The sequence below is a fragment of the Lynx canadensis genome, chromosome X (genome assembly GCF_007474595.2).
Source record: "Lynx canadensis isolate LIC74 chromosome X, mLynCan4.pri.v2, whole genome shotgun sequence".
NCBI lineage: Eukaryota > Metazoa > Chordata > Mammalia > Carnivora > Felidae > Lynx > Lynx canadensis.
The window spans coordinates 42,010,895-42,032,535 of record NC_044321.2 but is presented as its reverse complement, the minus strand read 5'-3'; the positions used below and the strand labels follow the sequence as shown (position 1 = coordinate 42,032,535).

At 50.3% G+C, this 21,641-nt stretch overlaps 1 protein-coding gene across 6 annotated transcripts in view; it reads left to right on the top strand.

Annotated features, from left to right (window-relative positions):
* Nucleotides 1-999: 999 nt before the first annotated feature.
* Nucleotides 1,000-21,641, top strand: part of OTUD5 (OTU deubiquitinase 5) — a 29,572-nt gene continuing 8,930 nt past the window's right edge. For 2 of the 6 annotated variants that reach the window (XM_030306429.1, XM_030306430.1), the window contains exons 1-6: nt 1,001-2,326; nt 2,848-2,898; nt 13,023-13,116; nt 20,637-20,701; nt 20,789-20,945; nt 21,044-21,192. In XM_030306429.1, coding sequence (XP_030162289.1) covers nt 1,733-2,326; nt 2,848-2,898; nt 13,023-13,116; nt 20,637-20,701; nt 20,789-20,945; nt 21,044-21,192 — 1,110 coding nt within the window. In that variant the 5' untranslated portion in view covers nt 1,001-1,732. Of the gene's footprint in view, nt 2,327-2,847; nt 2,899-13,022; nt 13,117-20,636; nt 20,702-20,788; nt 20,946-21,043; nt 21,193-21,641 lie in introns of all 6 variants that reach the window. The other 4 variants (XM_030306433.1, XM_030306432.1, XM_030306431.1 and 1 more) reach the window with 3 other exon arrangements.

Below are 21,641 nucleotides of genomic sequence, written 5' to 3'. Positions count from 1 at the left end.
CAGCTTGACTCCTGAGACTGGCAGCAAGCCATCACCTCTCGCAACAACTTCTCAGCTCATAAGCTTATCTGAACCCCATAACTGCTCCCTGAGGTAGTCTGGGCAGGCATTATCATTCCCGTTTTGCATGGGTAATCTCAAATTTGAGACAATGACTTGTTCAAAGTCATACAGTTGGTAACAGTCCATGGAGGGCTGGAACTAATGTCTTCCTGACTCCAAAGCCTGGGATCATTTTCGTTGCACTGCCATTCAGACTAATTTATTGAGCACTTAACTCTGTGCCAAGCACAGCACTAAGCCCTTTACAAGCATTAATCTTTGATCCTTAAATTGGAATTATCATTGCCATGTTACAGAGAAGTAGAAATTGCAGATGGGGGCCCTGGCTGGCTCAGTGGGAAGAGCATGCGACTCGATCTCGAGGGTTGTGAGTTTGAGCTCCACCTTGGGTACAGAGACTACTAAAAAAATAAATAATTTTTTGAATTGCGGATGGGGTGGATGTTAAATGACTTGTCAGGGATCACTCAGACAGGAGGAGCAGAGCTACGATTAGCCTGTAGATCTCCAGCCGCTCTTTACCAGGAATTTTACCAACCCCATTGCGGGACGCTGGCTGGTGGACAGTGCTGGTTCCTAAACTTTTGCTCAATCCAGGTAAACTCTGGGGGGGGAGCGGTGTACGGTGGGAAGGTTGTGGCGCGTTTGCGCACTAGCCACCGAGGCGGGGAGGTCAACTCGAGGGCGGGAGCGCAGTGGTGCCAAAGAGGGCGTGTTTGCCTCGCAAATACCCAAGGTCCCCACGATGCAGGTCTGTCCCGGGGTTGGCCAATCCGACGTTAGTGACGGCTTCTCTTAACCAATTACCGCAGAACTCGGCCTGTTGCCAGGGTGAAGCGGAGCCCGCCTCTCGGCAGGACAGGGATTTGCAGGTGGGTGGGACCGGAAGTGACGCTTCAGGGAATTGCTATGCTCTGGGAGTGTTGATATTTTCCAGTCAGTCCGGCTGACTGCGGCCAGGTTGGAAGCCTGGCAGGGAGTCGTTTTCAAATTGTCGCGCCTGGAGCCGGCCGCACTGTGCTGTCATAGTACCCCCGCCTGTGAGTCAGAGCCTCAGGGAGAGAAGAGCGCGACAGGACGGTTGAGAGAAAGAAAGGCAAGGAACGAGAGTGCAGACTTTGACTGAAATCTGAGACGGAGGGCACGGGAGGGCGATCGCTAGCTTCTGATTGGCCCGTGGGCATCATCGTAGACCCACGCAACTGCCTCGATTGGTTGGTGTCTGCAATTGTTTTGGCGGCGGCGAAGATTTTGCCCACGTACTTCCGAACGAGAGGCGGGACTGTGCCCTGGCGCGCGTGCGCAGCGCCCCGGGGCCCCACCCGGTAGTTCAAGAACCTGCGAGGGGGCGGGGCGAAGAGGTGCTTGTTTTGGTTCTGTTTCCTTTGAAGCGGCAGGCCGGAACGAGCGAGCATAGCAGTAAACTTGTTGGACTTGGAGAAAAGGCTACGACAAACTCGCCGCGGTGCCATCATCTAGGACTTCACATCCGGGTTCTCCTGCCCCGTGACCTGCGCGCCACCGACGGTTCTCGAACCGGTGCCTCAATCTCTTTATCCGGGTCCCGCCGATCCCGTCGTGCTTCGCGCACCACAGTAGCCCCCTCATCCGGGTTCTATCCCAGCGTGCCTCGCGCCGGGTTTGCTGGGGGGTACTCGGCGGTGCCGCCATGACTATTCTCCCCAAAAAGAAGCCGCCGCCTCCCGACGCCGACCCCGCCAACGAACCGCCGCCGCCCGGGCCGCTGCCCCCGGCGCCGCGTCGCGGCGGGGGTGTGGGCGTGGGCGGCGGCGGCACGGGTGTGGGCGGTGGCGACCGCGACCGTGACTCGGGAGTCGTGGGGCCCCGTTCCCGGGCCTCACCACCGCCTCAGGGCCCGCTACCGGGGCCGCCGGGAGCGCTTCACCGCTGGGCGCTGGCCGTGCCGCCTGGCGCCGTGGCGGGTCCGCGACCACAGCAGGCCTCTCCTCCTCCTTGCGGGGGCCCTGTCGGTCCCGGCGGCGGTCCCGGCGACGCGTTGGGCTCAGCGGCGGCGGGTGTGGGCGCGGCGGGCGTGGTGGTGGGCGTGGGCGGAACCGTAGGCGTGGGAGGTTGCTGCTCCGGGCCAGGCCACAGCAAGCGGCGACGTCAAGCCCCCGGGGTCGGAGCGGTTGGCGGGGGCAGTCCGGAGCGTGAGGAGGTCGGCGCGGGTTACAACAGTGAGGACGAATACGAAGCGGCTGCAGCTCGCATCGAGGCTATGGACCCCGCAACCGTTGAGCAGGTATGGCTGGGGGTGATAGGTGAGTGGATGTGGTGGGTGGGATCCCCAGACTGGATAGGGACCCAAGGAAGGCTGTTTGAGGTCCCCCCAAGGGACCTACGTCTTCTCCCGGGGCCTGGCATTCATTCTTCTCTGGTGGTAGGGGCCTAGGACACCCCTTCCCTGCCCCCCACCAAGGACTTGAGGGTTAGAAGCCCCAGATAAGATGGCGGACTTAACGATGGAGTCCGTGGTCTCTTCTGGGACCCATAGCCATTATTCTGGGCCCTGAGACGTCCTCGTGTAGGGCCAGTAGGTAGGAATGCCACCTGAGAGGGGAGTCTCATGACTCCAGGGGACCTTGGTTTGTGTTCTGTGTCTTGAGATTTTCTTTCCTCTTGGAATAGGGTCTGAGATTTCTCCTCAGGGGAACACAAATAGGATGGAAACCTTATACATTTTTGAGTGTCCCCAAGATATCTAAACCATTTTCGGGAGTTTGAGACAGTACATACAGGACAACCCCTCCCTTTACTTTTCAGGGGGAACAAAACACAGGACCATTCCAATGGATTCCAGCGACTTCCTTAAAGGTTCTAAGCCTTTTTTTCAAGGGCCTAAGATTCCGTCTCCTAGAATCAAGTATCTGACACACACAGATACATTCCCTTTAGAGAAGGGCATCTTCTAGCTTTTCTTCAGGGAAATAAAACGACTTTCATGGAGATAAGATTCCCTTCCCCTTGGGGACAAGCGCCAAAACTAACACTCATGGACCAGAAACTACTAAGGTACATGAGATTGATCCCTTTTCCAGGTGACAAGAGTCTGTGCTTCCTTTCAGTGGTCTGAGACCTCTTTGGGGACAAGAGTCTGAATTTCTCTCTAGGAGCTTAAGCTTTTTTTAAGTGATAGACCTTCAGCTCTTCTCTTCCCCCACCTCCCCAGCCTGAGCCTTTCTTCAAGAAAATAAGCCTCACTGTTTTGGGTACTTGAGCCTAAGATCCTCCTGCTTATGAACTGGGGCTTACAGAGACTGGGTCTGAAGCCTCTTCAGGAGATGGATTACCCCCCATCCACAGAAGTCCTTTCTCCTCAGGGATTGGTGTCTGAGTATTCTTGGAGGTCTGAGACACCCCCCCCCCACACACACAAATACAGGGATATGAGGTTCTTCTACCCTAATTATGAAAGACTGAAACATACTTTGGGTCCAAAAACGCCCCTTCTCCCCCTGAAACATGGATCTGAGCACCCCCTGCTCCAAGGGCCTGAGCTGTTTGTAAGGGATGTAAGATCCCTGCTTTGGGAACTGTAGCCTGATACCAGTCTTCAGGGGACATGAGCAGCATGGAGTCCTAGAGATGGACCTGAGGTCTTCCCATGGATCAAGGGCCTGAGACTCATTGAGCCAAGGACACTTGAGCTTGTCCTCAAGGACAAGAGACCCATGAATACTCCAATGACTGGTGTGTCTCTAGAAATGTGGTCTGGGCTTCTCTCTTCAAGGAATTTAAGGATCTCTTCAGGAACAGGAGGACTCCTTCTACCTTAGGACTCGGAATTGAGCCCCAAGACCCTTTTCTTAGGGGCGTGGATAGGGAGTCCCTGGAAAATAGGGTCCCGAGTCTCCCTCTAACAGTTTAAACTTTCTTTCAGGTGCGTGAGACACCTTACCCACCTTAGGACCTGAGACCTGAGTCTGTCCTGAAAGTACCAATTGTCACCTCACTTTAGATAGCATAGGTATACCCGTTAAAGGGGCCTTTGAGGGATTTTTTTGCTTTGGGGACTTGGGCTTCAGGCCATTTATGAACTAAATTCCAAGAACTTTCTACTCCCCTTGGGGACATGGATAGGACAGGATTCTGAGGAAGAGGCTGAGCCTCTTCCTAGGGGCCTAAGATTCTCCTTAGGGACAAGAGATCATTTATCTTAAGGAGAGACCTGAGTCCCCCTTGGGTATGAGGCGCTCTCCCCCTCCCCACAACCAGGCAATCCTTTCTTACCAGGGAGAGGGACATGAGGTCCTCTCCAGTGTGGCCTGAGGCCTCTGCCATTGAACAGAAGGACCTGGGTGCTATATAGTCCTAAGAACCCCTTACCTGAACTCTCACAGGCCAAGAAGATCTTCCTACTTTCTATGAGAAGGTTGCCAGGTACTGGGGACTTGGGGCTGAGGCCTCCCCTCAAGAACTAGGAGATAACTCTGAGTCTCTCCCTGACCCAGCTCTGTTTGCTTCTCGTTTCCAGGATTGGAAATATCCTGAGCTTTCTGAATTGCTTTCAACAAGCTTTTTTCTTCCTGGAGACATTCCCACTCCAGGGAAATTCTCTACCCATATTCCTATTCCCCTTGATTCAGATAAATCTTTCTGCACTTCACAGGGGCCAGGGCCTTGTCTTGAGCCCCCTGTCCTTGATACCTTTCTACCCTTTACTACTACAGGTAGAATAAATTGTCTGAGTCTACAGGGTCAGGGCCAGGAATTGTTTCTCTCCCTGATTGTAGTAGGCTGCCTTTCCTCCACAGAACTAGAGAATGCTACATCCCTGGTCCCAGGGACATAAAGGAAGAAAGTTGCGTGCTGACATGGTGACTAGAAAGACATCTCCTTACACCCCCTTTGCATCTTCTAGGCTGGGAGTCCCTCCCCCATACTTGTTCCCATAAGAATATGCGTGGAAATAAAACTCTGTGGTTGCATGATGCCTTCCCAATGACAGGGGGAAGGCTTTTCCTGTCTTCACACTTCTTGGGACAAAAGGAGAATAAGATGCTTCTCCCTGCCTCACTTGGTCCAACTTGGGGCTTTCTGGGGATGAGAAGAGCGGAGATTCTTCCTGAGGTTCCAGTCTTTGTCCTGAACTATCACCTGGGGGCATTTATAGCCTTTGAGGCCCATTAGATCCCGTGGAAAAGAGAGAAGTTGGTGAGAGGAAACCCAGATGGTGGATCCTTGTTCCGACTACTCAGACTTCCTGTCTGTTTGGATGCTGTGACTACCTCCGCTGATTTTAGGAGCCCTTTTGGCACCCTGGGGTCCTGGTGCTAGGGAGGTGGTGATGTTGGGGGTTTCTTTTCCAGGCATGGCTGCCTTACCGAATCTACACTGTGAAAAGAGCTTGAGGACCCCTCAGAGCATTTTAAGAATGGGGTGTGCAATGCGGAGGTGGTCAGAGGTACTGGACCTGGCACTGTAGCCAGAGTACCTGGGTTCCCACTCTGACTCTGCTGGAGCTTTGCTGGATGAACCAGAATAGTTAGGTCTGTGTTCTCTGGGTCTCAGTTTCTTCATGGGTCAGGTAAGGAGCTGGTGAAGGGTCGTTTAGCTTTGGGATTTTAGGGAACTCCTACCGAAGCCCTCGGGACCTAGAGGTGACAGAGAATGGTGAGTGTCTTTTGAGGAAAAACTGGGTTCCTCTTCCTCTTTCCCTTGCCCAAGCTTGGTGGGCAGGACAAGTGTCTGTTCAGTGTGAGGTTTGGGGTTGGCAGGCAGTGATGTTTTATGTCCAGCTGTGTTATGGTGAATAGACTTGGGGGTTGCCCGTCAAGGGGCCTATTGGATGGTGTAGAGGTAGGTTTGTGTGTGGAAAAATTGGGGGCTTTGGAGCTGGGCAGGCCTGAGTTCAAACCCTAGGGTCTCCTACTTGGCTGTTTTATGGCTTCAGGCAAACTCTCAGCTTCCTTCCCCCCACCCCCAAGAGTCCACCCATGCCTGGGGTTATTGAGTGTAGGAGTGCCTGTCCACCTCGGAGCTTGGCTGATTTCTTCTCTTGCAGTTTCCCCAGGACAATCTAGGTTCTCCCTGGGAGGCTTTGTTAACAATTGAGCTTTGTTAGCAAAGACCCTTTGGCATCCAGGAACCGTTGGATTCCTTTGGCGGGGAGACAGAATCTTATAGCAGGAAGTGGTCCCTGCCTGGGCTTTCTGGGTTTGAGTTCTGTATCTTCAGGCGGTTCCCTTTTCTGGGCCTCAGTTTCTCCAGCCTTGAAATGGGTAATAATGAGGAGGGAGGTTGGACTCATTTCTGAGAAGCTGGTTGTAATCTCTTAATTCCCTGCTCCCCACTCCCCCTCCCCATTTTGAAAGTTTTGGGTAAGGCCCGTTGGCTTATGGGGGTGTGTTACGAAGTCTCATACAATGTTTGGCTTCCTTCTCCTCTGCCATTGTTGTCAGCCCTTGGGTTTGTTTAATTTTAACGGCTTTATGGAGAGAATTCACACAACATAGAATTCACCAATTTAAAGTGTACAATTCAGTAGCTTTTAGTGTATTCAGAGTTGTGCACCCATCACCACGATCGATCAATTTTAGAACATTTTCATCACTTGCAAATGAAACTTTGCACCATCCCCATCTCCCAATCCCCCATCGCCTCCCAGCCCCAGCAACTACTAATCTACTTTTCATTTTGATTGATTCTTCTATTCTGAACAGTTCCTACAAATGGAATCCTACAATGTGAAATTCTTTGTATCTGGGTTTTTTCTCTTAGCATATTCTTTTCAAGGCTCATCCGTGTTGTAGTATGCAGCAATACTTCATTTCTTTTTGTTGAAGAATGATAGAATCTTCATTTTTTTTAACCCAGCCCCTCTCCCCTTGCCCCCTCAGTGGCCCAGCAGCAGGTTTGGGTCCTTGCTCCTTTCCCATTCCTTCACCTTGGAGAGCTTGTGTTGCTCCTTAGAGAGCAGTGCGCCTCTGTTTTTCATTGGATGGGTTGCCTGTGTTTTGCCCATGGAGTTGAGCCAGTGTTCCTGGGTGATTTGGGGGGAGAGAGGGGTGGTCTTGGCATCAGACTTGCTGGGACAGAGCTGTGAAGGCCAGAATACTAAACACCTCTTGGCCACGGGCTCTGGGAAGACATCTGCCCAAGAGCTGCCACTGCTGCTGCCATCTTCCCCTGCCCCCTCTGTCTTCAGTGGCAGCTCATTCATTGATAGGCAGGGTCAGTAGCTTCCCAAACTGGGAGGGGGAGTTCCAAGCCCCTGCTGCCTTCATTCTAATCCTCTCCCTGGGGGAATGCTAGAGAGGTAGATCCTGCAGGACGGGAACCATGCCATATAGCCTCATGGCTCACACTAGGGAGTGCTACAAATGGGTTGTATTAGTTTCCTGTGGCTGTTGTGACAAATTACCACAAACTGAGTGGTTTAGAACAACAGAAATGTATTCTCTCACAGTTCTGGAAGCCAGAAGTCCAAAACCAGTTTCACTGGGCCAAAATCTAAGTGTTGGCAGGACCACACTTGCTGCAGAGGCTCTAAGGAGAATCCAGTATTCTTCCAGCTTCTGGTGGCTGCCGGTGTTCTTTGGTTTGTGATCACATCACTCCAGCCTCTGCCTGATTTCATACTGTCCTCTCTGTTTATGTGTGGTCTCCTCTTCTGTGTCAGGTCTTTCTCACACTTGTGATTGCATTTAGGTCCTACCTGAATACTCCCAAGGTAATCTCCCCATCTCAAGACCCTTAACTTAATCACACCCCAAAGACCCTTTTTCCTTACAAAGTACCATTTACAGGTTTCAGGTTTAGGGCCTCTGATATCTGTGGGTGGTCATCATTCAGGTTACTATAGGGGTATTCCAGGGGAAGAAGGAAACCCCATTAAATGTTATTCTGCTGGGTAAAGTCATGTAATATTGGAGTCTTCCCAGTAACCCTATTATTGGGAAGCTTGTTATCCTATTTCACAGATTGGAATACTGCGGAGTTTTTAGAGTGGTTCATCACATGGCTAGTAATTGGTGGAGCTGGATTGGAACCTAAATTACTTGGGTCCCACAGTCTGCTTCAACTTTTTTTTTAAATTTTTTTTAATGTTTTTATTTATTTTTGAAGGAGAGAGAGAGCATGAGAGGGGGAGGAGCAGAGAGAGAGGGAGCCATAGAATTTGAAGCAGGCTCCAGGCTCTAAGCTGTCAGCACAGAGTCCGATGTGGGGCTCGAACTCAGAAACTGTGAGATCATGACCTGAGCTGAAGTCGGACGCTTAACTGACTGAGCCACCCAGGCGCCCCTGCTTTAACTTCTTTTGGGCCTTTGGACCAGTAGGTTGCAGAGTCTTGCTCCTGGGATCCCCTGATGTCAGAGAACTTTGTCCAGTCCCCTTATGGAGGCTCAGAGATGTGGCAGGGACTCACCGACAGGCTCAGCAGTGGCCTTGTAAGATTCATGGTCTGGACTTGACTTTCTCAGGCTAGAGCATTGTAACTTAAACTTACCAATGGCAGGACTAGCCCCCGCCCCTCTCCCCCACCAGCATTTTTTTCCTGGGCCACTTTCCTAAACAGTTCCCAAGTTGGCATCTTTCTCAGAGGCTCCTGTCCAGCTATGGGAAGGAGGAGACTATGCTAGAGGCTCCTGGGACTCTTCATCTCTTTCTGGAGCCCAGGACAATGATGTCCTATTTTCTCTCCCCAAAGGGAAAGGCACGGTTTCAGCCAGAGCCTAAGCCCTTAAGGCTGCTGATGCTAAAGCCAATGGGTAGGTAGTGGTCTGGCCTCCAGATTCAGGCCTCCTTCAATTTTAGGGACAAACCAGGATTTTCCTAGGATAGGCTGCCAGGTATGTCTCTACACTGTGGCTCATGAGGCCTCCCCTGTTACCTCTATACTAGCCTTTGCTGGTGCCCAAACCCCAGCTCTTTTGCCTCTGTCAAATAAGGTTAATGCTCACTGGCAGCTGGACTGTGATAAGAACAATTAAGTGAAGTTAACTTTTGCATCAGGCACCTGGTGAGGGGCAGACATTTGGCTAATATGAGTTCATCTTTCTTCCTGGCCCCGCTCTGCTTACCTGTATAGTCCTACCCAGGACTTGAGCTGTGCTGGAGTCATTGCTGGGCCTTTGGCATCCCTAGTGTTCTGTGGCAGAAGTGATTTTTTTTAAATTAGTTTAAGTAATCTCAACACGCAACATGGGGCTCAGACTCACAATCCCAAGACCCAAGAGTCACATTCTTCTCCAACAGAGCCAGCCAGGTGTCCCCAGAAGTGATTTCTTACCAGTTAACAAGCATTTCTGGAGGTCTTTATGTTTTGATCCTTTGGTCAGCTGGCACCTCTATTCAAGTGCCAGCCTTAATGACTGGCCAGGTCCCTTCCTCTGTGTTTCATAGCACTGTGTGTTCAATTCTTTCACTGCCCTGCTCACACTGTGTGTGGTCATTCCCTGTTTCCCCACCCCCCTAGCAATTTGTGAATTTATCGAAGGTAGAGACCAAGTCTGATTCATTTCTCCGTCCTCATTGCCAGCCTTAATACAGACAGGGTCTGACTTAGCAGCTGCCTGGTAAACTTTTGTTGGATGAATAAGTAGGGGCCCCTCTTATCCTCTTTGATCACCTTGATCTCATCTCCCCCCACTCCCTCCCCACACACACTTGAGGGCAGGAGGTTGCTGTGTGCCCTTCTTTTTAAGAACTTTTCTTTCTGTCCAGTCTGCGCCTTTAGTCATAGTTGTAGCTTCCCTGCTGGTGACCCCTGGCTAGAGCAGGCACCATGGTGTTGGGATATGACTGTCCCTGCAGGACAGGGATGGACTTGGGGGAACTGGCTGGAGTGTACTAGTCCACAGTCTCTTGGTTGTGGACAGGCACCTGGTTGTTGGAGTGTTGTGCTCAAATAAGAGTCTTTGTGCTGTCTATGGGAACCCATTAAGGGCTTCCAGGTACCTTTGTCATCTCTGGAAAGCCGGTAACACCTTCCCGGGGGGTGGGCCCTGATGGTGGGGCTGCTGGGCATTCCTTTGTCACCCCCATCTTCATCCCTTACTGTCCAGCCACTCACCTGGTACTCTCTGAGGGCCTCAGTTGTGCATCGTCTCTGGGCCAGTGTCCACTCTTCTGTGACTGGTGACTTAGGTTATTTACAAAGCCTTTTCAGGTCTTGAAGCTCCTCTGAGCTTCTTGACAGCTCCAGCAAGTAGATCACATATCCCCTGTTTGATAGGAAACTGAGGCTTGGTGAGTTCAGGTAGCTTACCTGAAATCATGCAGCGAGTGAGTGGCAGAGCTGGGATTGGAATGCAGAGCTTTTGGCTTCCAGACTTCGTACTTCCTACTCTGCCGGGAATTTTGCTCACTTGAGCTGGGGAAAAGTGTCCTGTAGAGTAGTGATCCCCTCTGTCTAGTGATCATTAGCCATATACTATAAATCCCTGGTCAGGGTGGTGTCCCAAAGGAGCAGGCTTGGTACTTCTGGTCCCTAGCCTGGATGATAGGTAAGGCTGGTTTCTTCTGGTGGCCACCAGAGGGCGTAAGAGGCCTGGGGAAAGGTCTGCTGATTCTAGTTTTGTTTTGAAATGGAAAATATGTTCTAAGTGACCCGTGGACATTATTATTTTTTATTTTTTTAATGTTTGTTTATTCTTGCAAGAGAGACAAAGCATGAGTGGGGGAGGAGCAGAGAGAGAAAGGGAGGCACAGAATTTGAAGCAGGCTCCAGGCTCTGAGCTGTCAGCACAGAGCCTGACGTGGGGCTTGAACTCATGGACTGCGAGATCATGACCTGAGCCAAAGTCGGACGCTTAACCGACTAAGCCACCAGGCCCCCCTATTTTTTTTAATAGACTTAATATTTTAGAGCACTTTCAGGTTCACAGAAAAACTGAACAAAAGGGGTTAAATGTCTAACTTCGGCTCAGGTCATGATCTCACGGTTCGTGAGTTCGAGCCCCGTGTTGGGCTCTGTGCTGACAGCTCAGAGCCTGGAGTCTGCTTCAGATTCTGTGTCTCCCTTTCTGCCTCTCCCCTGCTCATTCTCTGTCTCTCTGTCTTTCTCTCAAAATAAATAAACATTGAAAAAAAATTTTAAAAAACTGAACAAAAGAGTTCTCATATTGAACAGGCAGTTCCCATATATCCCCTGCCCTCACACATGCATAGCTTCCCCCATTATTAACATCCCCCACCAGAGTGGTGCATTTGTTACAATCAGTGTCCATGTAGGACACATCATAAATACCCAAAGTCCACAGTTTACATTAGGTTTCACCCTTGGTGTTGTACATTCTATGGATTTGGACAAATGAATAATGATACATAACCACTTTTTTTTTAAGTTATATTTTATTTGAGAGGGAGAGAAAGCATGAGCCAGGGAGGGGCAGAGAGAGAGGGAGATAGAAATAATCCCAAGCAGGCTCCACACTGTTGGCATGGAGCCTGTTGCAGGACTTGAACTCACGAACCATGAGATTATGACCTGGGCCAAAGTCAGATGCTTAACCGACTGAGCCACCCAGGTGCCCTGACACATACCCACTTATAAAGTACCATACAGAGTAGTTTCACTGCCCTAAATACCCTCTTTTCTGCCTATTCATCTACTTTTTTTTTTTTTAGAGAGGGTGTGCTTATGTGAGCAAGGGAGAGGGGCAGAAAGAGAGAGAGATTTGTTTTTTAAGTTTATTTTTTTTTAATTTTTATTTAATTTATTTTTTAAATTTACATCTAAGTTAGCATATAGTGCAACAACGATTTCAGGAGTAGATTCCTTAATGCCCCTTACCCATATGAGGACTTTAAGATGCAAAATAGATGAATATAAGGGAAGGGAAGCAAAAATAATATAAAAACAGGGAGAGGGACAAACAGAGGGTTAAGTTTATTTATTTCTTGAGACATAGAGAGTGAACAGGGGAGGGGCAGAGAGAGAGGGAGATAGAATCCCAAGCAGGCTCCATGCTGTAAGCACAGGGCTCGATCCCACAAACTGAGATCATGACCTGAGCCAAAACCAAGAGTCAGATGTTTAACCAACTGAGCCACCCAGGTGCTCATCCATTATTATTTTTTAAGTCTGAAAATACGCATTTGTCTAGGCACACTAAACCTGAACCTTTGGGGTCAGATGTGCTTTGGAATTTAGAGAAATTTCAGAATTTAGAAAAATCACCTGATGTATATACTGTGTGTTTGGTAACACCTCTCGTGGAGTCTGTGGCAGTACCTCATGAACACCTGAATGTTTCTGCATGGCAATGTTTGAATATTCACCTCCAAGTGGGGGATAAATACATTCTCGCCAGCTCAGGTCAGGTTATGATGGCAGATGAATTAGAGGAAGACTTCTGGTTTTCAAAGCTTTTTGAGTTTTGGAATTTTGGACAAGGGATTGCATACTTTTCTTGAAGACGGTCAAAATCACCTGTAATGCCAACTTTTAGGGGTATTTTGTTGGATGGTCTTCCCAACTTTTACATGTTTGTATACTTATATGTATAGTCACATGTATGTATGTTAAACTTGTTCAATTGTAAGTGAAATCATACCTTGCATGTATTTTGCCTTATACAAAGGCTCTTGCCATTTACTCCCTCCTCCATATCATCCCTACCCTAAGTGACTAGAGGATCCCCAGGTGAAACTCCTTGAGGTAAAGCCAGGTTCTCTGCTGCCCCCTACCTCCAGGTACTTGCTGGGTCAGGGCCTCCCGCTGCCTATGGGAAGGCCAAGCATTGGATTCCCAACATGGTCAGCAGGGGTCCGTCAGAAAGCAGATGAGGCCCTTCTGGGAGCAAGTCTTCTGCTTACACAATGACCAGTTCCCTAAAAGAAAGGGTCTCCTCTTCCTTTGCATGCATAGAGTGTCAAACAGGGCTGGGAGTTTGACCCTGCCATTTAGCTAGGCCCTTCGGGAATTGGAGGGCAGGGCCATGGGGAGGGGGTACAGGTCTTTCCTGTTGCTGACCCCCACCTCTTCCCTCCAGCAGGAGCACTGGTTTGAAAAGGCCCTGAGGGACAAGAAGGGCTTCATCATCAAGCAGATGAAGGAGGACGGCGCCTGTCTCTTCCGGGCTGTAGGTGAGTCTCTGCCTCAGCCTTCAAGGGCCTAGAAATGCCCCTGAGCTACTTCTAATTTTTAGGAGTAATCCCTAAGATAGGGTTGAGGGTAGAGTTTACTGGTCTTTTCAGGATTCCAGGCCCCAGCTTCAAATTAGTATCTGGCCTCTAGCCTTTGGTCATGAGGCAGTGTGGTGGCACGGAAGTAATAACAACAGTAATAGTGATAAAGAAAATAACAATACTTGGTGACAGATTGCACTGTCAGCCACTAAAGGAAACCCTTTTTAATTCTCCCCCAGGCTAGGTAAGTGTAGGGACTGTCGTGGTTTCCATTTGTCAGATGAGAAAAGCAGCTTAGAGCAGGGGAGTGACCTGCCCAGGATCAGGTAGTACATAGTAGAGTCAGGGGTCTCTGGGTCAGGTTAGTCTGAGGCCCATGCTCTTAACCACAGCACACTGCTGTCACCCTGGGACCATGGAATTTTTTTAAACTTACACAGAAGTAGAATAGTGAATTCTCATGTACCCATCATTCATCTTCAAAATAGTCATCAACACATGGCCAGCCTTGTTTTATCACTATCTTGCCCACTTTTTTTTCACTGTCCTGAAGCAAGAGTATTTTTAAAGCAAAACCCCAACATTGGATCATTTCATATGTTAAATACTTAAGTATGTTTCTCTGGCAGATAAGGGTTCTTTCTTTCTGTTTTTTCCTAACATAACCAAAGTGTTATTATCCTATCTAACAACATTCATAATTCCTTAATGCCATCAACTGTCCAGTCTGAGCAGTATCTTTGAGCTCCCTCTGGCTCTGAACCTGTGACTCAATAGGCAGTTGTAAGGCCCTGTGCTAGTGTCCGGGGAAATTGGGGAATGTGATCTGACCCTTCCATTGGGGCTCTGATAATCTACCAGGAAGAAGGGCTCTCTGATAGCAGCTTTCAGCTAGGAGTCAGAAGCGCTATCTTCTAGTTCTGGCCCTGATTCAAAAACTTGTATTTCCCCATCTGTTAAATGGTACTGATTCTGAAGGACTCCTTGAATCCCTACAAGGTCTGCTATCCTCTCTGTGGCTAGCCCCCATGAGTACTGGTGGGCTGGACTGACTCAGGCTCCACTTTTGGCTGTGCCACTGATTCTTGGTGTGAACTTGGGCAACCAGTTCTTTTTGCTTGAGCCTACTTCCAAGGCTGTAACAGGAGGCTGAGAGACCCAGTGTTACAATGGATAAACGAGATTACTTCAGTAAATCCCTTTAGTGCCTGACAGTAGGCCCTCGGAACAGTAGCATTGGTAAAGCCTGAATGCTGTTTTTGGTGGTGTCTCAGAGCCACAAATGTTTGTTGAATGGGTGGAAGAAGTTTACATGGGGTGAGTGCTTGCCTGCCAGTTCTACCAAGGGGAAGAGGTCCAGGCAGAGGTCTGTGCTGGCCTGGGAAAATCCCAGTCCTCCTCCCCCTGTGGCTCAAGTCTGTGTTCTCCTGGAATGTTTCCTAGAGAAAGTGCTGGGTTTGGGGGCATCTTGGACCAAGGAAGGCAAAGAAAGAATAGGTGGGGGCCTTTTAGGTGCTAGGCCCTGTGCTGAAACCTCAGGCGAGATGTGGGATAAACAGGGCTACTAGTGGAGTGAATGTAAGAGAATGTAGCCGGGTATACTTGGTCTCAGGCAGTCTTTGAGGCAGATCTTGGGGCTAGTAACGACCTGATTTATGTAGTAACCCATATCAACAGCAACATTTTCACGTATGTCCATCTAGCTGACCTCCCCAAACACCCTCTGATACCACACCACACTCCCCCTGCCCCCACCCCAGGCCTTCCAGTAAAGGGCCTGAGCTTATAGGAAGAGCTGACCGTGGCAGGTTGAAGGCCTTTCCCTATCAGCACTATGGCTACCCATTTCCCCCAACTGAGCTGCCCTTGGCTTTTCTCTGTAAAACCTCAGAAGCCCCATGGCCTCTCTCTAGATGTACATGGCCCCTGGGTCTCCAGGCCTCATCTGGAAGTTTCCCTGCAGCAGAGTGCACAGGACATGTGCCCGAGAAAGGGACTTTGTCCTCCAGCTTTCTGCTGCCCCTCTGCTTCCAGCCTGGCTTGTACAGGGACAGGTGGTAGTTGCCCTGAGCTCTGGTGAGAAGGCCTATAGCTTCTGACTTCCTGCTATGCATTGAATAGTGGAAGGAGCACATCACTGAAGGTTGGAGTTGGAGGGGGATTGCACACACAGAGACCACTCTGTTGTTTGTTGACCCTGACTGTTTTGTTCGCTGGCACTCAGCTTGGTGCTTCAGATTCACCTGCAAAATTGGGATCATTATCACATGATACAGGTGAGAAGGTTGAGGCTCAGGAAAGGGTCATTAGTGGTAGAGCTGGCATGGGGACCCAGAGGTATCCCAAGGACACATTCTTTCTATGACCCTGGGAAAGCCCTGCCTTCTCAGCTTTGCTTCTCTACCCTCTGTTTTACCTCTGCAGTCCAGGTGTCCGTACTGTAAACCAGTATTCACTGCTCTCTCCCACTACCCCCTGTTGGGGACTTGTGAGCATCAGTGAAGGCTTGGGTGGAGTAGAAGTACAAGTCTGAGTTCCTGAGGTGTCTGGTGGCCCACCCTGCCCCTGCTATGTTCAGATAACCTCCTCCTGGAAACATGAGTCTGCCTCTCTCCTTCTTCCCTCTCCCCACATGGCTTTGACTCAGCAAAAACCTCTGGCCCTGGCCTCTGTGGGCAAAGTGGAGGCCACACGTACATCTGTCTGCATGGGCCATGAGGAAACAGCTGGAGTTGTACATGTTGCAATGGTGGGGCCCAGAAACATTAGCCTGGACCATCAGCATTGGAGGGATGTATCTTTGATTAATTTTGACTGTTTTGTTAATGGGAAAACTGAGGCCTTATGAGAAAGCCAGGACGTTATTATCTAGGTCACATAGCCAGTGTCAGAACATGGTGTTTGAGGTTGAACTAGGCCAGAGGAGAAAATTCCCATGGGCCACCATGGTACCAGTTTCCACTGGGCTCTTTCTGCCCTGCCTCCTTCAGTTTTCCCATCTTTGCCATGGGAATCCTTAAGTAGAGGAGCAGGCATCTCAGAGACAGGCTGTTAAGAGGACTGAGTTTTGTCTCCCCCTAATTGAGGATGTCTCCCCCACTGAGGGTGTGCCATTTGGGGCCATGGGCCAGGTGCACACAACAGCTGCTTGCTTGATAGGCAGGTGAGGCCTTTTTTTCTGGCTCATCTTCTTGGTGGGGCTGGCATTCACAGTGGGCCAGGAGGCAAGTGGGGAACAGATCAGGTTCCTGTCTCCCCCTGCTGCTGTGTGTACACACATTTGTGTGGTTTGTTTTTAGATTCCCTGCAGACACCAAGCTTCCTTTTCTGTCCTCAGCAGAACTTGCTGTGGCTCTTCTAGCAGGCAGGCAGGCAGCAGCCTGGTGGGGAGGCAGGTCCCAGGTGCCTCTAAAACAAATGGTAGAGCCCTGTACTTTATTAAACTCCTTTAGATTATCCAGGCTCTCCTGTCTTGCTTCTGCACATAACTCTTTGGCAAATAGTGACTTTATTTTAGGGAGACTAAGGAGGAAGGATTACAGAGGTTTGGGGGACCTTCCCTCAGGCAATAGGGGAAGGAGGTTGAGGCAAGTCTGTTAGAGCTATTGGCTATTCCTCCCTCCCTTTAAGCCCCTGGCAAAGGGTAGGAAGGAGGTGGGGGTCCTCAGTTTGTACAGCCTTGCCTCATGTGCAACCTTTAGTCTTTCTTGGTTAGCAGCAAGGGCAACTACTTGTGGAATACAATAGGTCTCTGTAGTTGTCAGGGTGGTATGGATATTTGGCCTCAGGGAATGTCTTTGGCAGGATCTGCTGGCTGTGTGTGTGTGTGCACATGCATTTTTGTGCTGGTGTCTCAGCACGCTCAGAGAAAGGACCGGTGTGGGATACTGACCTCTCTGTAATCTCTGCTCACTCCCAGGCCTTTCCTGGGTTCCAGCTGATTCCTGTTTGTGCTGGTGGAGAAACTGAGGCAGACAGAATCAGGCCTTGCCTAGGCAGTCAGGTGGCTAAGGTGATAGGTGGATTGGGAGTGGTGGTAACATCACCTGGAGCATGAGTGTTTGAAGTCACTGGTTATTTCTTGAGAGCTTGGCCTCACCTTCACCCTCCCAGATGTGTGGCCTTGGGCCAGCTGTGCTGTATTTTTGTACCTCAGTATCCCTCCTGTGTAAAGTAGGGCTTTTTTGGGGTGAAGATGGAAGAAGTTGGAATGTGAAAAGACCTTAGTGGAACCAATTATAGTACTGTCCTGAGGATTTCTGAGCGCTCTTTGGGTTGGGGACAGAGGTGAGGTAGTGGGGACCCCCTTCAGCTGGACTCTGGGAAGGGAGAGCAGGTGCACGTTGCCCACAAGTGCAGCGTCAGCAAGAAGAGGAGTTTCAGTTTCTATCAAAACAAGTTCTCTGAATTCCCCTACCTCTGCAGGTCCATTGGCCCTTTCCCCCACCTTGGCCCCCACAGGGAAATCCAGCCCAGCCTAGCCCCTGGTCCCATATGGCTACCCTCTCGGAGGAGGAGGGCTTTCTGGAGGACAGAGGTGGAGCTAGCAAAGTCAGGCAAGCACCGCCTCAGTGAGGGCTGCCTGTGTTTCTGCCCTGCCCTGGATGCTTTTCCCTGCCTTAGATCACTGTAAAGACCCTTCTCCTCTCCCTCTTTGGGGAGGTATTATTGTTCCGTTTTGCTGGTTCAGATAACATATTTTCTTCCATGTGTATGATTCCCCAAACTGGGGTATATCTTATAATCAGGTAGGTGGGTCGTGCCGTGCCACTACCACCCCTAACAAAAGCTGCGATTTAAATGCATGTGTGGTACCACCTACCAGTGCATCTTAGAATTGAAGAGAGAAGGGGATATTTTACAGGGAGGTAGGTAGGAAGGTAAAGTTATACCTTGCCCACACTTAAGGGCCCTGGTTTGTGAAGCTTGTATTATTGATTTGATGTTAATTTGGTTGCTAAAGATTTGAACTATGGATACAGAAGGTAGACCTGTGGACCTTTGAATTCAGTAAAGGTTGAGACCCAGTCCTGCCTGTGTGAGGAGGGACAGCCTAGACTCCTAAGTTTGGGGCATTCCTCTGGCTGAGGAAGTGACAGAAATGAGGAAGGGCTTAAATAAGTGGTTCCGGTGACATTCTGACTGACTTGTGAGTGGTTGGCCATCTGAAAGAGTCAGCGTCTACTCGTAATAAATGGAACCCCATTTCTTGAACACCTAGTACACCTTAGGTGTTCAGCAAACCCTACCCCTAGTCTTGACAGCTCCCTGTGAAAGGAAGAGGAGTTACTCTCCCCACTTCGGAAGAAGACATTGTGGCCCAGAGAGCTTGATGGTCTTGTCCAGTGCCACACAGCTAGGAGGCAGCAGAGCCTTTCTGCTAAGGCAAAGGAGACAGTGGCAGGGGAATGGAGCAGGGGGACCTTCATGAGGTTCCCTCAGTTCCCTTCCCTGTCCCAGTCTCCCCTTTCCTCCATTTTCTTGCATCTGGCATCTAGCTCAGGTAGATCCATCTCCCAGGCCTGCAAATGCCTGTTGATCCTTCCCTAGGAACATCTCAGCCACCTCCTTGAGCTTCGCAGCCCGGCCCCTATTTAACCCCTTTGCCGCCATCTCAGTTCCTGTTTACTGCAGCTGCTGGCAGCACTGCCTCCTCAGCACCCCAAGCTCATTCTACATAAATAGCTCTCGGCAGCCACAGAGGGCTCTGTGGTCCTGGCTTCTAAGAAAGGCGGCAGCAGGGGGCCCCCAGCCTGTGCTCAGGGCACGTGACTTGCTGGAAGTGCTGCTGGGGGTGGGGAAGAGTGTGGCCGCAGAACCCACATCCTTGTTTACATCGGCGAAGGGGCTACCCCTTCCCGCCTTCACAGCTCCCCTCCCCCTCAGTCCTCTGCACCTCCGAAGAGGACATGAGACAGGCATTGGCCCCGTTTTCTATCTCAGAAGTAGCATTTTTCTCCTTATCTCACAGAATCCTCCAGGGAGGGAAGGGGGAGGGTGGCAAAGGCGTTCTTCCGGCGATTCTTCCAAGGCAGACTGGCTCTCATGGAAGAACTCTGTGGTGTCCCCTGAGGGACTTGACCCTGCCCCAGTGCCCCGGGTGATCCCATCAGAGCAGTGGTCCTGGTCCTTTGGGGAGACAAAGGGAAATTCCCTCTTTGTCTTAGCCAGTGGACACCAGGTGGGCCTCGTCTTCAAGCCCACTTTAATTTCCCAGGGACAAGACTCCCGGCCTCCCCCCACCCCAGCCTATCCATCCAGTCAGCAAGCTCTTCCCGATTTCCTGTACTGTATTGGCCTCTGAGCTGGGGTGGACTTGGATGTGAACTGCTCTCAGCCCTCAGTGGAAGTCAGAGTGCTCAGGCAGAGGAAGTCTGCATACATCTTTGATAAATCTGGTGATAGAAGTGCTTTGGAGGGTGGGAGAGATGGGGAACTGTATAAAGAACACATGGGTATTTGACAGGTAGGCAGCCGAGGAGAATGGAAAGAATGCCCTGAAAAGAGGAAATGACATGTGTGAAGATCCTCAGAGTGAGGCAGGAGGAGCCTGGTTCTTATTTTGACCAAAACCCCATGATGCCTAGACCATTTGGGCCATTAAACTTAATTTCCTGAATTAAGTTTAAGTTATGTTCATATGTGTGTTATTTCTCTTGCTTAGATTACGTGCTTCTTGCAGGCAGGGGCAGGATTTTACTCACCTCTCTCACCTTCACAGTACCCCACATTCAGGCCCCACTATGGGTAGGGAACTCTTGATTTGCTGAGTGGCTGGTCTGTCCCAAGCCCAGTGCTAGTCACCGTATACCCTTTATCTCATTGATCCCACAAGAGGCCTGCTAGGGAATCATCCTACTTGTTCCTGTTTTGTGTGTGAGGCACATGAGGCTCGGAACACTTGGGTTGCTTTCTTCTAGTCGCTTAGCTCACTAGGACCTGGCAGAACTAGGCTTGGAGCCCAGTTGTTTTTCTTGTCTCTTCTTTTTTCATTTTTTTAACCTACAGAGGCCATGCTGGCTTCCAGGAGTCAGGAAAACTGGATTCTAGAGTTGAATCTGTCAGACTCACTTGCTGTGTGACCTTGATGAAGCCACAAACTCTCCCTGAACCTTGGGTTCCTCGTGTGAAGAGTGAAGGGGGAGTGTGGAATTGCTGGTGCTCAAGACCACTTAGGGGACTTAAAATGTTTATTGACTTGTCTGAGTGGCTTGGCAAGCCGTGGACAAATTCATCTGCCTGAGAGGACTGTGGTTGTGTTCCTCTCGCCTATACTCTTGTTCCTAAAGACTGTCCCTGCCTGCCTCTTTTTCCATGACCCCATTCCAGCCCACAAAGCCTAGCACTCTCCAGGCCTTTAGTGTAGGAAAAGGAGTTTTTCTGGCCCCCAGCCCTCCACCGCCAAGGATGTTCCATGACTCCAAACTCTTCTGGTGGCAGCTCTTAACCCCAGCCTCTCCTTTCTCCTCTCCCCACAGCTGACCAGGTATATGGAGACCAGGACATGCATGAGGTTGTACGAAAGCATTGCATGGACTACCTGGTGAGACCCTGTGGAGGCCTTGGGGTGGGGGCAGTATGGGTGCATCTCCTCCCCCCGCAGACCTTGACTCTCCAATCTGTTCTGCAGATGAAGAATGCGGACTACTTCTCCAACTATGTCACAGAGGACTTCACCACCTACATCAACAGGAAGCGGAAAAACAACTGCCATGGCAACCACATTGAGATGCAGGCCATGGCAGAGATGTACAACCGGCCCGTGGAGGTGTACCAGTACAGCACAGGTACTTCTGTGGTGGGTAGGTGAGCGACCGACTGCACCTGGTCCGAGCCTGCCCTGCCTGGCCCATTGTGGATGCTCCTTCCTTCTCTTTCTCTGCAGAACCCATCAACACATTCCATGGGATCCATCAAAATGAGGATGAACCCATCCGCGTCAGCTACCATCGGAATATCCACTACAATTCAGTGGTGAATCCCAACAAGGCCACCATTGGTGTGGGGCTAGGCCTGCCGTCATTCAAACCGGGGGTAAGTGGGTCCCCCTGCTCAGGATGACTGCTAGATACAGAGGCCAAAAACCTCTGTTGGGGTCTCAGTTATGCCCTAGTCCACAAAAATGTCCTGTCCCCTCTGAGTTGCCCCTGAGGTCTCACCTTTATAAAAATAGGGAGTTAACTTGGGGCGCCTGGGTGGCGCAGTCGGTTAAAGCGTCCGACTTCAGCCAGGTCACGATCTCGCGGTCCGGGAGTTCGAGCCCCGTGTCAGGCTCTGGGCTGATGGCTCAGAGCCTGGAGCCTGTTTCCGATTCTGTGTCTCCCTCTCTCTCTGCTCCTCCCCCGTTCATGCTCTGTCTCTCTCTGTCCCAAAAATAAATAAACGTTGAAAAAAAAAATTAAAAAAAAAAAATAGGGAGTTAACTCGAGGGGATCTCAGGGCTCAGTCTGTGGTCTCCATTTGCCTGTCCCAGCTGGCTTACC